General features: G+C 60.6%; 1 protein-coding gene and 1 long non-coding RNA gene across 3 annotated transcripts; one reads left to right on the forward strand and one right to left on the reverse strand.

Annotated features, from left to right (window-relative positions):
- Positions 1 to 8,033: 8,033 nt before the first annotated feature.
- On the reverse strand, positions 8,034 to 15,821 carry LOC101940815 (sulfotransferase 1B1-like). The gene is made up of 7 exons (XM_065591049.1): positions 15,641 to 15,821; positions 14,543 to 14,671; positions 14,334 to 14,431; positions 13,736 to 13,862; positions 13,368 to 13,462; positions 8,688 to 8,868; positions 8,034 to 8,210 (listed from the first exon to the last, which is right to left on the reverse strand). Exons 1-7 carry the CDS (start codon positions 15,819 to 15,821, stop codon positions 8,098 to 8,100), a joined length of 924 nt encoding a protein of 307 aa, XP_065447121.1. The 3' UTR covers positions 8,034 to 8,097.
- Positions 8,866 to 17,414, forward strand: LOC135982825 (uncharacterized). Of its 2 annotated transcripts, XR_010600329.1 has the most exons (4): positions 8,866 to 11,408; positions 11,504 to 11,637; positions 12,985 to 13,574; positions 16,451 to 17,414. It is a non-coding gene; the product is annotated as an uncharacterized LOC135982825 (long non-coding RNA). The 2 variants fall into 2 exon arrangements; XR_010600328.1 differs by having other exon boundaries at positions 8,866 to 11,637.
- The last annotated feature ends 3,354 nt before the right edge of the window (positions 17,415 to 20,768 follow it).

Below are 20,768 nucleotides of genomic sequence, written 5' to 3' on the forward strand. Positions count from 1 at the left end.
ACACAGCCCTGAGACACGCACCCTGCACTACGCACCCCCAGACACGCACCCCTGCATCTCACCCCCCGCAATACACGCCCCTGAGACACACCCACCCCAGACAACAGGCCTGAAATGCACTGCGCAGACCCCCCCCGCACTGCAGCCCCCCACCGCTGCCACCACCTGCAGCGCGGCAGAACGGGACGGAGCTGCCCTAGGCCGGGACCCAGAGGTGGCAGCCAGTGTCTGGCATAGAGCCTGCCCGGATGGCTGCCGTGCCCCCGTTTGCGGCGGGGCTGGGGGGGGGCCTGTCTGTGCGTCGGAATCACCCTCTCTCCCCCTCTCTCCTCACAGCTCCTGCCCCGTGGACAGAGTCGCGGCAGACCCCGTAGGTGTCAAATCCCTGCCCACACCTGGGCTCCCCCCGGACCTTCCCCAGTCCTGGGATTGGGATCGGTGCTCCGTCTAGGGGTCACCTCCGCAAGGGGGACCACCGGCCCTACCCAGGTTGCTAAGGGGGAGCTGGGTAATTGGTGTGGGGGTCCCAGTTAGCCAGGAGGGCTCTGGCTGGGCAGGGGTGGGGAGGGGCTCCTGGCTGGGGCGGGAAGAGGAGGGGATCCCAGCTGGGGTGGGGAGGGGATTCCAGCTAGGGAGGGGAGGGGGTCCCAGCTGGGGTGGGGAGGGGATCCCGGCTAGGGAGGGGTGTGGGTCCCGGTGGGGACGGGGTGGGGGTCCTGGCTGGGGCAGGAAGAAGAGGGGGTCCCGGCGGGGGCGGGGTGGGGGTCCCGGTGGGGGCGGGAGGGAGTCCCTTCTAGGGCCGGGGTGCCGGGAACTCCCTCACTCTGACCCCACTCCTTCCTCCCCACAGGGTCTTTGAGCCCCTGAAGCCTGCCCGGGAATCTGGCACTGGTGAGTGGGGCCTGGGGGAATGGAGACCCGGCCCGTGCTGGGTGGGGAGCAGCACCAGGCGGTGCCAGCCCCCAGTCTGCGCCTGCCCCCCTCCCCGTGCCCCCCTGTGTCTGTCTCTAACCCCCTGTGTTTCTTGGCAGACGTGGACAGCCACGGGAGCTACGTGAACATCAGTGAGTGCCGGGGGTATGGGGGGGCGTGTTGGGGGGGGCAGGACGCGATGGGCAGGGCCCTCCTGGCTCTGCACCCCAAGTGCTGTCCCCAGCCCAGCGCTGCGGGGGGAGGCTGAGGTTGGCGGGAGGGGTGCAGGGGGGAGGGAACGGGAGAGCGGGGTGGGGGGGCAGTGGAGGGGGTGGGGTGGGGGCACTTTGCTCTGCCCCCCAGGCCATGGGGCCGGGCGACTCAGGCTGCATCTCTCTCTCAGGCTCCGAGGAGGACTATGTGAATTTGCAGGGTGCCACGGGGGGAAGTAAGTGAGACATGGACTCCAGCCAGGACCCCTGTGAGACCCTGCCCCACTGCTCTGCCCCATAGAGACCCTGCCTCACTGCCCTGCCCCCAACAGAGACCCTGCCCCACTGCTCTGCCCCCAACAGAGACCCTGCCCCATAGAGACCCTGCCCCACTGCTCTGCCCCAATAGAGACCCTGCCCCACTGCCCTGCCCCAATAGAGACCCTGCCCCACTGCTCTGCCCCCAACAGAGATCCTGCCCCATAGAGACCCTGCCCCACTGCTCTGCCCCACTTCCCTGCCCCATAGAGACCCTGCCCCACTGCTCTGCCCCCAACAGAGACCCTGCCCCATAGAGACCCTGCCCCACTGCCCTGCCCCCATAGAGACCCTGCCCCACTGCTCTGCCCCACTGCCCTGCCCCCAATAGAGACCCTGCCCCACTGCTCTGCCCCAAAAGAGACCCTGCCCCCCATAGAGACCCTGCCCCACACCCCTGCCTCCATAGAGACCCTGCCCACTGCCCTGCCCCCCTCCTGTTAGAAATCCCTCTCCGGCCCTTCTGAGAGAGACCCTCCCCACGGCCACATCCCTTTGTTTACCCATCATCCATCCCCAGACACCCCCCTCCATCCATCCATGGTGCACCCACATGCCCCACCCTAGATCCCTGCTAAAGCAGAGTTTTGGGGTCTCCTCAGTTACTAACACTCCCAAGTGGGAATGTTCCCCACTGAGGGCACCTCAGCAAAGGCCCCTTGGGGCTGGGGGCAGCCATGGGGGGTGGCGCGAGTTTGGCCCACGCTGAGCCACGGGGAACGCCCCACATGCTGAGCCCGGGTGGTCACAGGCAGGGCCGGTGCCCCACGTTACACTGCCGGGGGGCAGCCTGGGGATGGCCCGCCCTGGGGCGGGGCGCTGTGTACGGGTGCTGACGGGCCCCCCCGATCCGTGTTCCCAGCCGCGGCCTCTCACCCCGCTCCCGTGTCTTGTGCTTTGCAGGCTCCGTGGAGAAGGACAAGGAGTATCTGTGAGTACTGGGGGCTGCGCCCTGGCCGGGCAGGGGGACAGCGTGAGCTGAGGGGGACACTCAACTCGGGGGGGGTGGGTCTCTAGGCCCTCAGGTGTGTGTAGGCCCTGACCCTTTCCTGAGCACATCACCCTGGGAGGGGGGAAGGGGGAGGCTGGGCCCCTGCCCCATCCACACGGTCACCCCTCTGCTCCCTCCCCATCTGCAGGGAGGTGCTTCCATTGGGGACCGAGAGAACCGGGCCCCACAGGCAGAAGGGCCCCAGTCACAACCAGGGTAAGTGCATGTGTGAGTGTGAGTGCAGCCCCTGTGTGCGTGTCAATGTGTGTGAGTGCGTGTGTGCAGCCCCTGTGTGTGTGTGAGTGTGTGCGCGTGTGTGCATACCCTGGCATGTGAGTGTGTGAGTGCAGCCCCTGTGTGCGTGTGAATGTGTGTGAGTGCGTGTGTGCAGCCCCTGTGTGTGTGTGAGTGTGTGCGCGTGTGTGCATACCCTGGCATGTGAGTGTGTGTGTGCAGCCCCTGTGTGCGTGTGAATGTGTGTGAGTGCGTATGTGCAGTGCCTGTGTGAGTGTGTGCACACCCTGACATGTGAGTGCGTTTGCAGCCCCTGTGTGCGTGTGAATGTGTGTGAGTGCGTGTGTGCAGTGCCTGTGTGAGTGTGTGTGTGCACACCCTGGCGTGTGAGTGTGTGTGCAGCCCCTGTGTGCGTGTGAGTGTGTATGTGTGCATGCAGCCCCTGTGTGTGTGTGTGTGTGCACACCCTGGCGTGTGAGTGTGCATGCAGCCCCTGTGTGCGTGTGTGTGTATGTGTGCATGCAGCCCCTGTGTGTGTGTGAGTGTTTATGCGTGTGTGCACACCCTGGCGTGTGAGTGTGTGTGCAGCCCCTGTGTGCGTGTGAGTGTGTGTGTGTGCATGCAGCCCCTGTGTGTGTGTGTGACTCCTGCAGGGCGTGCGTTGACTGGCATGTGCATTGTTCCCTGGGTGGGAACGTGTCCCCAAGCGGCTGCTCCATGCGACGGGCTCACGAGGCTGCGGCTGCTCCCAGCCGGGGCTGGCCGGGCTGGGGTCGCCGGGGTCCCGCATTCACGCCCCGTGCGTGCCGCCTGTGAGGATGCACCATGTGACTCGCCCTCACCAGCGTGGGCACATGTGTCCCTTTCACACGTACGCACAAGGGAGACTGTGCAGGTGTGCATCTCCCAAGCACGCTGCCCCCTCTGGGTCCCACGGGAATATTTCCTGCCCTGCCAGAGGGCGCGGCGACGGGGCCTGAGGCCCGCAGGGGAGCCCGGTCTGCGTCACCCCAGTCCTGCCCCCGGGCGGGCACACTTCACTCACCCACAGTCCCCTTCCTTTCTCCCGGGCAGGTGAGAATGTCTCCTACGCGAACGTGGACGACAAGGAGCCGAAACCCCGTAAGAGCTCTGCCCCCCCCACCCCCACCCCCCGAGTGTGACCCAGCCGCCCCCAGGCCCTGTGGGGTTCTCCCTGACCCCGCAGGCACTGGACATGCACTGTCTGCTATGCCGTGGGAAGAAGCCCCAGGCCAGGTGCACCAGGTAGCCAGAGCCCCCCGGACTGGCGGGGACCCCCAGCCCCGAGTCCCGACGCCTGCTCCCCTCTCCCTGGGGGTGAGCCCACAGTTCTCTGTCTCTCTCTCTCCCTCGCAGCCTCGCTGGACGAGCAGAAGGCCGACTACGACTATGTCAACGTGCCGTAGCTGCGTGGGGCCAGGGACCAGCCGCCTCTGTCTCTGCCCCCTGGCGGGTCCCTCCGTGGGGCCCTGGCTGCGGGCGGGGGCTCTCGGAGAGCCCCAGATAAGGAGACGTGGCCCTCGTCGCCCCGCTAGCCTGATTCTGGGCTCCCCAGCGGGGCCGAGTACCCTGCCCCACAGCACAGGGGCTGGGCTCTCTAATCTGAGCAGCAGGTCTGGCTTGGCCGGTGCGGCCCGGTCCGGAAGGGGAGCTGCGGAGGGATCGGCCCAGCCCTGTGCGGGAGGGGACGGTCTGTGGGACGGGGGCAGGCACAGCCCTGTCATCTTCCCCACACCTCCCCCGGCCGGGGCAAACGCACCCGCAGCCTCCCCCATTGTTTAGGGGCTTGTAAATATTTGTGAGTGTGAACCTTCCTGGTGAACCCGGGGACGTCACAGCCCCACATCCACCACCGTGCCGGGGCCCCTGTCTCTGTCCACACCTGGGATCATGGTGTGGGCATAAAACCATCCCAATAAACCGGGAACTTTCCCCTAAACCTCTCCATGCCCCGGTGGTGTCTGTTCTCAGCGACGATGTTACCGCCCCCAAACTGCTAGCTGCTCCCGACCCCAGCTGGGGGGTGGGACGCTGAATGTCTCCCCATGAGCCGGCTCTCTGCCCCTTTGTATGGCCCTGCCCTGCTCTCCTGCCCCGTCAGCCCCCCATGACCCCTCCCCGTGACCCCCTGCTCCCCTCCTCCCATCATGGCCTTCGTCTCGTAACCTTCTATGGTAACCCCCGTAACTCCCCACTGCCCCATAGTTCTGCCCCTCATGACCCCCTGCCCACCTCCTGCCCCACGCTGGCCCCGCCCCCTTCCTTGTGCTGGCCCTGCTCCTGCCCCATCCCCTGCCCTGTGCTGGCCCCACCCCCTGCACTGCTGACTGGGCCATTAAAAGTCGGGTCGGCGCGGGGCTGGCAGGCTCCCGTCCTGGCTCCGTGCAGCTCTTGGAAGCGGTGACACGTCCCTCCGGCTCCTAGGTGCAGGGGCTGCCAGGGAGGCTCCGTGCAATGCCCCCGCCCCGAGCGCCGGCTCTGCAGCTCCCATTGGCTGGGAACCGATAATGTCGATGACAACACGCGGCCCCAGGCAGGCTGCTGTAAGGCCTTGTCTGCACTAGAGTCCTGACTGATTTGTGCTGTTTGTATTGCCCCAGCCGACGCACACGCGATTCGCTGGATCCCCGCTGGCACTCGGCCCCGGCCTGGCCCAGTTCTCGGTGTGGTGCCAAAGCTGCTCCACGGCCCCCCCCAGCTGGTGCAGTTTCTAGAGCTCCTCAGCTGAGTCCGGGCTGGGTAACAATTGTAACTGCACAGAATTGTCTGAACGTTTTATTTGTTTCTTCCCATTGACGGTGTGAAATTGCCGAAGTGGCGGTAGTGTCTGGTCCTAGCTGCTTTAACCGGGTTTCTAGAGGTGAGCAGGTCTGTAGATTTTACTTGGAGATGTTTCTGCTAAGAAGTTTCACACTTACAAGGCTGAACGCCGCTGCAAAGGACAAGCGCCCGGGCTTCAGTCAGAGATTGCCAAGACCAGAAGGGACCCCTGGCGTCTAGTCTGTATAGCGCAGGCCAGAGAACTGCCCAGAATTATTCCAGTGTGAACTAGCCACCAACATCTCCCGATGAGCTGCAGCATAAAGCCCGGCTGTAGTTTAGGCCAGACCTGCGTAAGGGGGTCAGGATGGGGGGGGAGTTACAGACCGGATGGTGGGGGGGTTACAGACCTGCGTAAGGGTGTCAGGATGGGGGGGGGGTTACAGACCTGCGTAAGGGTGTCAGGATGGGGGGGGGAGTTACAGACCTGCGTAAGGGGGTCAGGATGGCGGGGGAGTTACAGACCTGCGTAAGGGGGTCAGGATGGGGGTGGGTGGGAGTTACAGACCTGCGTAAGGGGGTCAGGATGGGGGGGGAGTTACAGACCTGCGTAAGGGGGTCAGGATGCGGGGGGGAGTTACAGACCTGCGTAAGGGGGTCAGGATGGGGGGGGTGAGTTACAGACCTGCGTAAGGGGGTCAGGATGGGGGGGGTGAGTTACAGACCTGCGTAAGGGTGTCAGGATGCGGGGGGGAGTTACAGACCTGCGTAAGGGGGTCAGGATGGGGGGGGGGGGGAGTTACAGACCTGCGTAAGGGGGTCAGGATGGGGGGGGGGAGTTACAGACCTGCGTAAGGGGGTCAGGATGCGGGGGGGAGTTACAGACCTGCGTAAGGGGGTCAGGATGGGGGGGGAGTTACAGACCTGCGTAAGGGTGTCAGGATGGGGGGGGGGTTACAGACCTGCGTAAGGGTGTCAGGATGGGGGGGGGGAGTTACAGACCTGCGTAAGGGGGTCAGGATGGGGTGGGGGGGGTTACAGACCTGCGTAAGGGGGTCAGGATGGGGTGGGGGGGAGTTACAGACTTGCGTAAGGGTGTCAGGATGGGGTGGAGGGGAGTTATAGACCTGCGTAAGGGGGTCAGGATGGGGTGGAGGGGAGTTACAGACTTGCGTAAGGGTGTCAGGATGGGGGGGGAGTTACAGACCTGCGTAAGGGTGTCAGGATGGGGGGGGTTACAGACCTGCGTAAGGGGGTCAGGATGGGGGGGGGAGTTACAAACCTCCGTAAGGGTGGCAGGATGGGGGGGGGGGGGGCTTTCCCAGGGGGTGGCTAGTCCGTTTCACTGGGGCGTAGTACTGCAGTTGGGTGAAACCACCTTAGGGGTTGATTTCAATTCTTATTGAGACTGACAGGTGCGAACTCACCCTTCGGTTAGTGGCTGCCAGGCCAGGACACAGACGAAGGCAGGCTGCCCGAGTGGTGCCGAGGATGGTTTTGGGTCGGGGGCGCCTGTGGCTGTGGGAAGCCAGAACAGACCCACAACTCAAGGGCTGGGGGCTTATCTAACCAGCGCGTCAGTGAAGACGCTGCGTGCGCCAGGACTTGGCCCATCGGCGTCGGTATCCACCTCCCCGAGAGGCAGTAGCCAGGTCGATTGGAGACTTCGTCCCTCGACCTAGCGCTGTCTACGCTGGGGGTGAGGTTGGTATAACGGGCGCTCAAGGGTGTCGATTTTGACACCTCTGAGGGCTGTTGCTAGGCCGGAGTAAAGTCCTAGTGTAGACCAGGCCTGCGAGAGTCAGAGCCAGCGTGGAGGAGCGGCCGGCAGCGCGGTGTCTGCCCCTGGAAGAAAGAGGCGGAGAGGCTTTTCGGTGGGGTGCAGGCTGAGAAGAGCGGTCTTGGTGCTCTGAGCAAACACACACACCCCCCCGCCACTCCCCACAGCTTCCTGCGATTTGCGTCACTCTGCGTTCCGCGACACAGGACTTTGTCCAGACTTTAAATCAACAAAACTGCATCAAAGAACTCCCCGACGGCCGCCGAGTTCTGCTCTGAACGGGAACAAGCTGCTGGATTTGGGGCTAGCTGCTCAGGTCAAAGGGTTACACTCCTTGCTTGCTAGCGGGTGTGGGGACGAGGGGGCTGCGGAGACCCCCAGCCCCATGGAATCTGTCCCCCCAGAGTTGCCCTCTTTTCCTGTGGGGCTGGCAGGGCCTCCCAGCCAAGCCCCTTTTCCCTTTCCCTGGCTCACAGAGAACAAGCTTGATTTCCCTGCTGTTTACACAGCACCATGGAGGAAATGCAGCTCGGCCCCCCCACCCCCATATCGATCTGTGTGTACACTGACCCCACCCCCACAGTGTGTCCTGGACTTCCCTTCCTGGCGTGTGAGCTCTGCAGTGCGACTCACGCTCCCAGCAGCACCTGTGCCCCGGGGGGGAGGGGGGATGGACACTTGGAGGGGGGGCGCCATCGGGGCCAGGGTGGGACATCCTGTCTCGGGCTGAAGGGGAAGTTTCCTGCAGCACCAGCCCCCACCCCCACCCCATGACACCCCCTCCCAGGTATCACAATGTCCATGGTCAGGAGGTAAACTTTTATTGCAGCACCGTTCCTGGGGGCCTGTCCGCACCCGCGGGGTGGGGCCTAGATCTGGGTCCGGAAGTGCAGGCCGGTCCCCTCCATGCGGCGCTGGTAATGGGCGTCGAACGCCTCGCTCTGCGCCACGGTGAAATGGTTTTTCCAGTCGCCAACCTGGCCTGGGGAGGAGAGGGGGGTATTAGTGGTGAGACCCACCCCCCAGCAACAGCCGCCCCTTCCCCAGGAAGTGCCTTCCACCCCCAGGCAGGGGACCCCAGCTCCAGGGAGCCCCCCCGCATCCATACCCTGCTCTGCAGCCGACTGGGCCCCAGGACAGGACCGCCGGGAAGAACGCCATGGGGACCCAGCCCAACAGGACTTACCCAGAATCCCTGGGAAGAGCCGCAAGGACACGACCCCCCTGCCCCGCCCCCCGCCTGTGACATTATGGGGAGCTAATGCCAAGTGAGCATGACCCCCTGCAAGGGACTATGGGTAATGAGGCATGGCTTCAGACCAAGCAGGCATTACCCACAGTACCTTGCTCAAGTTGCCCAGGCCCTGTACCAACGGGCTACAGGGAACTTTCCAGACAAAGCCAGTGGGGGTGGGGGCAGGTTCCCCACAACCCCCAGGTCCCCTTTCCCCCCGCTCACCCTTGCGCATGAAGGGGCTGACGGTCTGGTCGAGGATGGTGCTGGGGATACTGCTGTAGTTGGCCATGGGGTTCTCCTTCATGATCTGGAAGGACGTTTGCTGGACAATTTTTTCCAGCACCTGCGGGGGCAGCTCCACCTCCAAGAAGTCCATGACCCTGCGGATCTCCCGGGCCGGGTCCTGGTGGGGGAGAAGGATGCTGACCCAGCGGCCTCCCGATGGCAACTGGCCAAGGGCCCAGGGGGGCATATGGGGTTACAGGGGTCCCTTGGGTCTGGTAGTGTAGATAAATCTCTGATAATTTTCATATGACTTTACATTGTGCCTCTTCATATAACCTTGTGGTGGGTCTACCCACGTGTGACCTCTGTTATCAAAGCCTCATTTAGAAACTTTGCATTGCCCTTGGTATAATATTATAGCCCCTAAGGATAGAATAAGATAGAAGAAAAATTTCTTTTTGCTAGCAGTAGAACAAGAGCTCTCCCCCCCCCCCCCCCCCGCACTCTTAATCAATTGCCCTGTTGAATGAATGAGGTGTGGATGAGCAAGGCATGGAAGGCAGCACCTGCAGACAGCCTCAACTGTTGGAGAGGGGCTGGGAGCCAGACCCAAGGACAATAAAACGTGTCAATCATAGAATCATAGAATATCAGAGTTGGAAGGGACCTCAAGAGGTCATCTAGTCCAACCCCCTGCTCAAAGCAGGACCAATTCCCAGCTAAATCATCCCAGCCAGGGCTTTGTCAAGCCGGGCCTTAAAAACCTCCAAGGAAGGAGACTCCACCACCTCCCTAGGTAACGCATTCCAGTGCTTCACCACCCTCCTAGTGAAATAGTTTTTCCTGATATCCAACCTGGACCTCCCCCACTGCAACTTGAGACCATTGCTCCTTGTTCTGTCGTCTGCCACCACTGAGAACAGCCGAGCTCCATCCTCTTTGGAACCCCCCTTCAGGTAGTTGAAGGCTGCTATCAAATCCCCCCTCATTCTTCTCTTCTGGAGACTAAACAATCCCAGTTCCCTCAGCCTCTCCTCATAAGTCATGTGCTCCAGACCCCTAATCATTTTTGTTGCCCTCCGCTGGACTCTTTCCAATTTTTCCACATCCTTCTTGTAGTGTGGGGCCCAAAACTGGACACAGTACTCCAGATGAGGCCTCACCAATGTCGAATAAAGGGGAACGATCACGTCCCTCGATCTGCTGGCAATGCCCCTACTTATACAGCCGAAAATGCCATTAGCCTTCTTGGCAACAAGAGCACACTGTCGACTCATATCCAGCTTCTCGTCCACTGTGACCCCTAGGTCCTTTTCTGCAGAACTGCTACCTAGCCATTCGGTCCCTAGTCTGTAGCAGTGCATGGGATTCTTCCGTCCTAAGTGCAGGACTCTGCACTTGTCCTTGTTGAACCTCATCAGGTTTTTTTCAGCCCAATCTTCTAATTTGTCTAGGTCCCTCTGTATCCGATCCCTACCCTCTAGTGTATCTACCACGCCTCCTAGTTTAGTGTCATCTGCAAACTTGCTGAGAGTGCAGTCCACACCATCCTCCAGATCATTAATAAAAGTGGGCTCATTAAAGACAAGCAGACATACAGACGGCCTCGGGGGGGTTAGAAGCCAGCACCTTCTTTTGGAAACACCCTCTTTGCAGCATTGGGACAACACTCAAAAGAAAGCAGCACAAAGGACCAATGGACACAGACACAGAGTTTAAATCTGGTCTAGATTTGCATGAGAGGGAAGCTGCTATAAAAGTGAGGTGTCTTGCAGAGGACCCCGGGTCTCGTCTTGTCAACATGGGAGCATCGATCCGGATCGGCAGAAGCCCAGCTCCACCCCCTCCCCCCATCTAACTCACCTGGCCAGTGAAGTTAAGGGGAGCAACTAATTGGTAACAACAAGACGGAGTGTGTTTGTGTGTGTGTGTGAGTGTAAGTGTAATATATTATATGCATATAATACAGTGTTAATGAATACATGTATTACTAATAAATGTGGCGTTTTGTCTTATTCCCCCTGAAAAGATCCTGTGCAGGACTTTAAGTACAACAGTAGCTACATACGAGTTCGCCCAGGGACGTGATGTGAGGTCTTTACTGAACGCCTGTGTTGTACTGGCCATGGGCGTATGGAGATAGGTAACGAGTTGCGTATAGACACTGAACATTGTCACCTTACTGGTTACCCTTTTCCCAGATAATCTATTAATATATTGAGTAGCGCTGGTCCCAGTACAGACCCCTGGGGGACCCCACTATTCATCCCTCCCCACTGTGAAAACTGACCATTTCTTCCTGCCCTTTGTTTCCTGTCTTTTAACCAGTTACCAACCCATGAGAGGAGCTTCCCTCTTATCCCATCACAGCTCACTTGGTGTAAGAGCCATTGGCGAGGGACCTTGTGAAAGGCTTTCTGAGCGTGTCTCCGCTGCAGTAAAATACCTGCATCTGCTGACAGTCTCGCAGGGCTTGGGCTGTGGCTATAAAGCTGCAGCGAAGACGTTCGGGCTCGGGCTGGAGCCCGGATTCTGGGCCTCACGGGGGCGATGTTCCAGAGTCTGGGCTGGAGCCCAAGCCCCATGAGACCAAGTCAGCGACACAAGCCGCCCAGGGGTATTGCAGTGCAGAACTACCCGGAAAGTCCAGGTCCCAGATCCACTGGATCCCCCTTGTCCACATGTTTCCTGACCCCCTCAAAGAATTCTAGTAGATTGGTGAGGCATGATTTCCCTTTACTAAAACCATGTTGACTCTTCCCCAGTAGAGCATGTGCATCTATGTGTCTGATAAATTCTGTTCTTTACTATAGTTTCAACCAGCTTGCCTGGTACTGAAGTCAGGCTTCCCGGCCTGTGATTGCCAGAATCGCCTCTGGAGCCTCTCTTAAAAACCAGCGTCACATTAGCTACCTCCAGTCAGCTGGGGCAGAGGCTGATTTAAGCGGTAAGTGACCTGCCACATTTAGCAGTTCTGCAATGTCATATTTGAGTTTCTTCAGAACTCTTGGGTGATGCCAAACTGATTGAAAATGCTGGGAGAAGGACTTGGAATTAATGACCCTGCAGGAGACAGGCAGGGGAATGCCTTGTGAGATCAACTGAGGCACTAGAAAGCACAGGGCCGGCTCTAGGTTTTTTGCCGCCTCAAGCAAAAAATATTTTGGCTGCCCCCCGTCCCAGCCCTGGGCTCCTCGCCACACCCCCTGCTGCCCCAGCCCTGGGCTCTCCCCCCACCACTCACACCCCCTGCTGCCCCAGCTCTGGGCTCCCTCATTCCCTCCCACCATTGCCCCCCCCACACACCTCCTGCCGCCCCAGCCCTGGGCTCTCTCCCCCGCCACCTTCTGCGCGAAGCCAGACACGCTGGTCTGAGTGGCACAGCAAGGGGGCTGGGGGGTTGGATGGGGCAGAGGTTCGGGGGGGCAGTCAGGGTCAGGGAGAAGGGGGGGTTAGATGGGTCAGGGGTTCGGGGGGCAGTCAGGGAGAAGGGGGGTTAGATGGGTCAGGGGTTCGGGGGGCAGTCAGGGGCAGGGAGAAGGGGGGGTTAGATGGATCAGGAGTTCGGGGGGGCAGTCAGGGTCAGGGAGAAGGGGGGGTTAGATGGATCAGGGGTTCGGGGGGGGCAGTCAGGGGCAGGGAGAAGGGGTTAGATGGGTCAGGGGTTCGGGGGGGGGCAGTCAGGGGACAGGCAGCAGTTGGATAGGCATGGGAGTCCCAGGGGTTGGTCAGGGGACAGGTAGGGGGTTGGGTCCTAGGGGGGCAGTTGGGGCAGGGGTCCCGGGAGGGGGTGATCAGGGAGCAGGGGGGTCGGATGGGTTGGGGTTTCTGTGGGAGGCAGTCGGAGGGAGTGGATGGGGGCAGGGTGGGGCTACCCTCCCTCCCCGTGGAGTGTCCTATTTTTTTAATGTTAAAATATGGTATCCCTACTCCCAGTGCAGCTCTCCATTCACAGCAGGCTGCAGCATGAGGTCTCAGCTTCCTCACTCCCTCCCCCTCTTTCCTGTTGGCAGTGGCCAAGGGAATGCTGGGAAATGTAGTTCTTTCCCTGCTCCAGGGCTGGCTCTATAGGCAGGGAGCTAACCAAGGAACTACAGCTCCCAGGGCCCCCTGCTGGTTCTCAGCTCCCAGGCTGGATCCCCCGGCTGCCGCCCCTGCAAATTTGCCGCCCCAAGCCCCTGCTTGCCTTGCCGGTGCCTAGAGCCGCCCCGGGAAAGCCGGTTTTGCATTTTCCAATCTGTAGCTGTTTCCAATATTCTCGTTCTATCACGACTCTCTCTTCTTCGATGCTAAGTTCTGGCTGTTCCCACTATCACTGTGTCTACACGGGCCGAGCGGAGCGGAGCGGGGAGCCGGAGGGGATTTGACAAGCCGGTGGGTTCTGGCTCTGGGGTCGGTAAGCGCGGGGAGTGTGCAGGGGATCGGGGCTGGTAACTCCAGAGAGGTGCTCTAAGGGGTCAGGGTCTGCGCCGGCCTCTCGCTAACCTGGACAGAGTGCGGCCGGCGGAGGCTGAGACGTCAGAGCTCGTGCTACCAGAGGCTGGTGGTTTCAGGGAGCCGACCCACGGCGGGGCCAGACACGACGCCGTCATGCTAAGGGCAGGCGGCAGCGAGGTGACTCAGACCCCTGGGCAGCATCACTGCCCCTCGCCCCCCGTCCCCTCCTTCCACACTCACCTCTTTCATGTCCTCATAGAAGACATAGAGGATGCAGTGATTGGCCCGTTCGGCCCAATATCGACAGACGTGGTCATACCACGAGCCCCAGGCCACTGTGGGGAGAGAGGACAAGCTGACATGACCATAATCCCTTGGGGCAGAGGTCACAGGATGTGGTCACCGTATGGACTCCTGCCAGAATGCCTTGCTAGCCTCCCCCAGCAGGTAAGGACCGGTCCGTATACCCCGATGGGGGAAACCTCAGGTCTGGAACCAATGGAGCTTCATCATACCCACAATCCCTTAGGCGCCCCACAGCCTAGGATGGGGTAGGGAGGGAGGTGGAGCTGCCATGGGAGCTCTGAACCCTCTGGCCCACTACTAACGTTTCCCATCCATGAACTTCTGCAGATAGAGCTCCCAGGGCCCCGGCTCAGGCTGCGTCTTGTTCATCTGGTCAAAGAAGTAATAAGAGACCACGTTATCCTTGGCATTTCGGGCCACGTAGATCACCTGGGGAAGAGAGAACAACGTGACTGCGGGTCGGGAGTGAGGGGCACCAGCAGAGCTGTGAGGGGGGATCCCAGGGCTGGGCTAGCAGGGGCTGCGGGTCGGGAGTGAGGGGCACCGGCAGAGCTGGGGGGGGGCAGGGCTGGGCTGGCAGGGGCTGTGGGTCAGGAGTGAGGGGCACCGGCAGAGCTGGGGGGGGGCAGGGCTGGGCTAGCAGGGGCTGTGGGTCGGGAGTGAGGGGGCACCGGCAGAGCTGGGGGGCAGGGCTGGGCTGGCAGGGGCTGTGGGTCGGGAGTGAGGGGCACCGGCAGAGCTGGGGGGGCAGGGCTGGGACAGCAGGGGGCTGTGGGTCGGGAGTGAGGGGCACTGGCAGGGCTGTGACGGGGGAGCCCAGGGCTGGGACGGCAGGGGGCTGCGGGTCTGGAGTGAGGGGCACCGGCAGAGCTGTTAGGGGACAGGGTTAGGGTCTCTTGCCTTGCATCTGTTCTCCCAGAAGGACTTGGGAACCAGCTGGAAGGGCAAGTGGGTCTTGATGACTCGGGGGGAAGGAACATTCGCCAGCTGCTGCACACCTGTGAGAGACGGGACCAGAGGGGGCGTCAGCCCTCAGGGGAAGCCCAGCAAGGCCGTGGTGGGGTTGCAGCCTTGCCCTGCCCTCAGGCAGGCAGATCGGAGGCACCCACCTGAGGGCACTAGGGGAGGGGAGCAGATCTCCAGGAAGGGGATCCGGATGTGGGTTGGGGCTCGACAGGCTTTTTCCACATCTCCTTGGACCAGGATCAGGTCCACGATCTCCTGCATCCATGTGGTCCCTGCAGAGAGACAGTCACAGAGAGAGACATCCCAATCCGCGCTCACGCCCAGGCGGCATGGTCCAGAACCCTTGGCAAGGGGCAGTTGTTGGCTATGATGCTACAGCGCCCCCTGCTGGGAGAGCAGCACCCTCCCCCACCCATGGTGTCCCCTGTAGTGCCCCTCCCACACCCCACAGCACCCCCTGTTGGGAGAGCAGCACCCTCCCCCACCCCATGGTGCCCCCTGTAGTGCCCCTCCCCCACCCCACAGCACCCCCTGCTGGGAGTTTAGGGGTTTGGAACAGGTCCCATATGAGGAGAGATTAATGAGACTGGGACTTTTCAGCTTGGAAAAGAGGAGACTAAGGGGGGATATGATAGAGGTCTATAAAATCATGAGTGGTGTGGAGAAAGTGAATAAGGAAAAGTTATTTACTTGTTCCCATAATATAAGAACTAGGGGCCACCAAATGAAATTAATAGGCAGCAGGTTTAAAACAAATAAAAGGATGATGTTCTTCACACAGGACACAGTCAACCTGTGGAACTCCTTGCCTGAGGAGGTTGTGAAGGCTAGGACTATAACAGCGTTTAAAAGAGAACTGGATAAATTCATGGTGGTTAAATCCATTAACGGCTATTAGCCAGGACGGGTAAGGAATGGTGTCCCTAGCCTCTGTTTGTCAGAGGGTGGAGATGGATGGCCGGAGAGAGATCACTTGATCATTGCCTGTTAGGTTCACTCCCTCTGGGGCACCTGGCATTGGCCACTGTCAGCTGACAGGACACTGGGCTGGATGGACCTTTGGTCTGACCCGCTACGGCCGTTCTTATGTTCTTAGGGGAGCAGTGCCCCTCCCCCTCCCCACGGTGCCCCCTGCTGGGCGAGGTCAGGGCTGGAGTAGCCGGGAACTCCCCCCACAGCCAGTGCCCCTCCCCTTCCCCACAGCACCCCCCTGCTGGGTGAGGCCGGGGCTGGTCTCTTACCTGCCTTGGGGTAGGTGGAGATGAGGAGGTCGTCAGGCCGGGCCTGGAAGTTCTCGATGGGGCCCCACTGCTGGGCGATGGGCTCCATGAGTGGGATCCCGTGGACCAGATGGAGCGGGAAGCGGTGGAAGACATCCTGGGATTCTTGCAAGACCTTAGTGTAGTTCTCTGGCGCTGCCATGCCAAGGTGCGGGGTGGGGAGCCCTGCTTCGGGATAGGGGCCCCTTGGGATCCTGCAAGGGGGGATTCCTAGCCGGGGGAGCAGGCTGGTTTCTGGGGGTGCTGGGGGATGTAGCCGGGGGAGCAGGCTGGTTTCTGGGGGTGCTGGGGGATGTAGCCGGGGGAGCAGGCTGGTTTCTGGGGATGCTGGCTCAGGGTTCCCTGGCCGAAGGAGCAGGCTGGGTCCTGCCTGATCCTGTCTGAGCTGCTGGCCGTGTCCTTTGCAACTGAGATTTCTCCCTGCACAAAGATCAGTAAATAACCTTCACCTTCAGTCCAGCCCCCTGTGACGTTATGAATGTAATATAATATTTCATTGGAGGGTGACAGGGCCAGAAAGAGTTAATTAACTCAGACTGATCTGACCCATTGGTGAACCTAGACTGGTTAGGAAGATCTGTAAATGAATAGACCTTTGAAATGCAGCCGGCATTGTTAGAGGTAGAAGGGGAGGTGTTTGCTCAGGGCTTGTGATGTAAGCAAACAAGTCTTGTCTATTGCTGTAACTTTAATTCGAAGATCAAAAGAGGAATATTAACATTTATGATGGTACTTGAGTGAAATGGTATTATTGTCTCTGTCTCTTTGAAGGTTGTGGTAACCTGGATCTGAACCGTTTAATGGGTAAATTACCCTGGGCTAATTGCCAGGATGTTTGGAAAGAGAGTTAGGCCTATTGTTTTCTCAGGCTGAAAGGCTGCTGGAAATGTATAAGACCCTGGGACACGATCCTGCTTCATCTCAGATCTGCTTTGGGTTTCAAGAGGGGGAAACCTTAAGCCACAAGGATTGAGATCCCCAGTCACTGACTGGAGTCACCCTGAATATGGACATTGGACTATAACCTCTGGACTATTTCTAAAAGAACTTTTGGCAACGACAAGCTCATCTCTGCTGTGTCTGAACCTCAAGAATTGAATTCAAGTCTGTCTGTATATTGATCTTTGAACCAACACTCTCTCGCTTTTCTTTTTAAATAAATTTTAGTTTAGTTAATAAGAATTGGCTATAGTGTGTATTTTGGGGTAAGATCTGAGTTATAATTGGACCTGGGTGTGTGGCTGATCCTTTGGGGTTGGAAGAACCTTTTCTTTTATATGATGAGATCAGATTGTCAGGAATCATCATCATATCTGACGTGTGTGTCTGGACGGAGGCCGGACGCTGGGCACTTTAAGGGAACTGCGTTGGTTGGACTCTGAGTAACCAGTGAGGTAATACAGAGGCTGGTTGGTAAATCTAAGTATTGGAATAACCACCAGCGTTTGGGGTTTGTCTGCCCCCTTCTGTTTGCAGTTCACCCGGATTGAGTGACCTCAGCTGGCTCCCACGCGCAGCACCGTCACACCCCCATGAAGCCAGCTGGCCACGCAAAGACGGGTTGAACTTGTAACCCCTCTGCCAGGTGGAGCCGGCAGCAACCAGGGCCGGGTTCAACATCTAGGGGTTCCTCTGCACCGACACAGCACAGAACCGGCTCCAACCTCCAGCCAGTAACTTGGGGAAATTACACCCCCCACCCCGGGCGCCGCTGAGAGGCAAAACTCCCCCCTCGCACGCACAGAGTCTGAGTGTAGAAAAGACACTTTTCCCGAGAGGAGAGAAGTCGTCCGGCATTAATTAGGGGAAATGCCACAAGCAGGATTCATACACATAATGCTGTGAGCAGGACGCCCGCCCCAGAGTGCATGGGGCAGAGCTTCCCCCACGTGTTCCTGAGACCTACAACCCCCAGTTCCTTTCCTGTACCCCTCCCGTCTCCCTCCACCGCGCCCCACTCACAGGGGGGTCCCTGGTCAGTGAGGACCCCGCGTCTGTGTGAGCTCCCCTCCCACCCAGGAGAAGGCACTTGGCTTGTTCCCCCCCCCTTGCTTTGGCTGGTCCCCCTGCCAGCCACAGCGCCTCTCCACTAGCCACCCCACCAGCCACGTCTCCTCTCCGCTGGCCGCCCCGCCAGCCACGGCGCCTCTCCGCTGGCCACCCCGCCAGCCACGGCGCCTCTCCGCTAGCCGCCCCGCCAGCCACGGCTCCTCTCCGCTAGCCGCCCCGCCAGCCACGGCTCCTCTCCACTAACCGCCCCGCCAGCCACGGCGCCTCTCTGCTAGCCACCCCGCCAGCCATGGCGCCTCTCTGCTAGCCGCCCCGCCAGCCACGTCTCCTCTCCACTAACCGCCCCGCCAGCCACAGTGCCTCTCCCCTAGCCGCCCCCACCAGCCACAGTGCCTCTCCCCTAGCCGCCCCACCAGCCACAGTGCCTCTCCCCTAGCCGCCCCACCAGCCACGGCGCCTCTCCGCTAGCCGCCCCGCCAGCCACGTCTCCTCTCCACTAACCGCCCCGCCAGCCACGGTGCCTCTCCGCTAGCCGCCCCGCCAGCCATGGCTCCTCTCCGCTAACCGCCCCGCCAGCCATGGCTCCTCTCCGCTAGCCGCCCCGCCAGCCATGGCTCCTCTCCGCTAACCGCCCCGCCAGCCATGGCTCCTCTCCGCTAGCCGCCCCGCCAGCCACGGCGCCTCTCCACTAGCCGCCCCGCCAGCCACGGCTCCTCTCCACTAACCGCCCCACCAGCCACGGTGCCTCTCCGCTGGCCGCCCCGCCAGCCACGTCTCCTCTCCACTAACCGCCCCGCCAGCCACAGTGCCTCTCCCCTAGCCGCCCCACCAGCCACAGTGCCTCTCCCCTAGCCGCCCCACCAGCCACGGCGCCTCTCCGCTAGCCGCCCCGCCAGCCACGTCTCCTCTCCACTAACCGCCCCGCCAGCCACGGTGCCTCTCCGCTAGCCGCCCCGCCAGCCATGGCTCCTCTCCGCTAACCGCCCCGCCAGCCATGGCTCCTCTCCGCTAGCCGCCCCGCCAGCCATGGCTCCTCTCCGCTAACCGCCCCGCCAGCCATGGCTCCTCTCCGCTAGCCGCCCCGCCAGCCATGGCTCCTCTCCGCTAACCGCCCCGCCAGCCATGGCTCCTCTCCGCTAGCCGCCCCGCCAGCCATGGCTCCTCTCCGCTAACCGCCCCGCCAGCCATGGCTCCTCTCCGCTGGCCGCCCCGCCAGCCATGGCTCCTCTCCGCTAACCGCCCCGCCAGCCATGGCTCCTCTCCGCTAACCGCCCCGCCAGCCATGGCTCCTCTCCGCTAGCTGCCCCGCCAGCCACGGTGCCTCTCTGCTAGCCGCCCCGCCAGCCACGGCTCCTCTCCCCTAGCCGCCCCGCCAGCCACGCTCCTCTCCACTAACCGCCCCACCAGCCATGGTGCCTCTCCGCTAGCTGCCCCGCCAGCCACGGCTCCTCTCTGCTAGCCACCCCGCCAGCCATGGCTCCTCTCCGCTAGCCATCCTGCGAGCCACGGTGCCTCTCTGCTAGACCCCCGCCAGCCACGGCTCCTCTCCGCTAGCCAACCCGCCAGCCACGGCGCCTCTCCGCTAACCGCCCCGCCAGCCATGGCTCCTCTCCGCTGGCCGCCCCGCCAGCCACGGCGCCTCTCCGCTGGCCGCCCCGCCAGCCACAGCGCCTCTCCGCTGGCCGCCCCGCCAGCCACGGCTCCTCTCCGCTGGCCGCCCCGCCAGCCACGGCGCCTCTCCGCTAGCCGCCCCGCCAGCCACGGCGCCTCTCCGCTGGCCGCCCCGCCAGCCACGGCGCCTCTCCGCTAGCCGCCCCGCCAGCCACGGCTCCTCTCTGCTAGCTGCCCTGCCAGCCACGGTGCCTCTCTGCTGGCCCCCCCAGCCACGGTGCCTCTCTGCTGGCCGCCCCGCCAGCCACAGTTCTGCTCGTTCTGCTCAGCGCCTCACCAGCCGCTCGTTGGTCAGCCGACTGTCAGTCACCTTCTGCTGCCACCTGCCTCTCTGCTGTGACCTCCGCACATCCGTCTCTAGTGATGTTCAGCTCTGTGCAGGCTGGGCAGACACTGCCCCGCCACAAGCGATTTCAGCTCCCGTTTGAGCATTTAACATAACAAAAGGCTCCTAATGAAACCTATTTAGCTCTGTCTTTGAACAGTGGGAGGAGCAGGCTAAACCAGTCTGGGGACTCCTAGGCAGAGTCCACCCCTCCTGGCTGGCACACCCGTCCCCACCCCTTATCGCTCCCACAGGGCTCTGGCGTATCTGTAACACGGGCCATAGAACTGCCCCAAACAATTCCTAGAGCAGATCACGGCAGCATTTCATTTCAGAAAGGGGAACTACACAAAAATGAGGAAGTTAGTTGAACAGGAATTAAAAGGTTTCAGAGTAGCAGCCTGTGACGTTATTGACATAAACTGGGACCATATAGATCATTGTTGCAACCAAGGTCCTGTAGTGGCACCCAAATCTTGTATAAAGGGGGTCAAATGGGGTGTCTGAGACAAGGTTATGGTTTACTGGTTATGATTATGCTGTCTATATGTATGTATCAGTTTTGTAGTCGAAGTTATGAATATTGGCTCTATACTGTCTGTATGGCAAACTTATGCTATGCTTCTGGGTGACATCCCAGACAAGCTGAGATTAGCTCTGCCTGGCCTGCTTGATGGCCCATTAAGGACCATCAGCTATACAATGGACCCATTGAGAGAAGGCAGATACGCCTTGTACCTCAGCAAAGTATGCAGGGACTGGCCCATGTGACTCCAGACTCCATTTTGCTGTAATTTTCCACAGTAAGAACAAAGAGGTGTTCTTACACCTGGAAAAGACTATATAAGGCTGATGCCTCATCTCCATCTTGTCTTCAATCCTGCTTCTTACCTCTGGAGGAACTTTGCTACAAGCTGAAGCTTTGAACAAAGGACTGAGGACCCATCCCAGCTGGGGATGTATTCCAGAGACTTGATTTGAACCTGCAGTTTATTCCATCACTGCTGCAAGCCTGAACCAAGAACTTTGCCATTACTGTATGTAATTGATTCCATTTAACCAATTCTAACTCTCATCTCTATC

This window comes from Chrysemys picta, chromosome 4 (genome assembly GCF_011386835.1).
Source record: "Chrysemys picta bellii isolate R12L10 chromosome 4, ASM1138683v2, whole genome shotgun sequence".
NCBI classification, from domain to species: Eukaryota; Metazoa; Chordata; order Testudines; family Emydidae; genus Chrysemys; species Chrysemys picta.

Coding starts and splice junctions, on each gene's coding strand:
- LOC101940815 (XM_065591049.1), bottom strand. CDS start 15,821: ATGGCAGCGCCAGAGAACTACACTAAGGTCTTGCAAGAATCCCAGGAT. Junction 14,672..15,640: donor CTCCACCTACCCCAAGGCAG/GTAAGAGACCAG, acceptor GTCTCTCTGCAG/GGACCACATGGATGCAGGAG. Junction 8,211..8,687: donor CAGCCCCTTCATGCGCAAGG/GTGAGCGGGGGG, acceptor TCTCCTCCCCAG/GCCAGGTTGGCGACTGGAAA.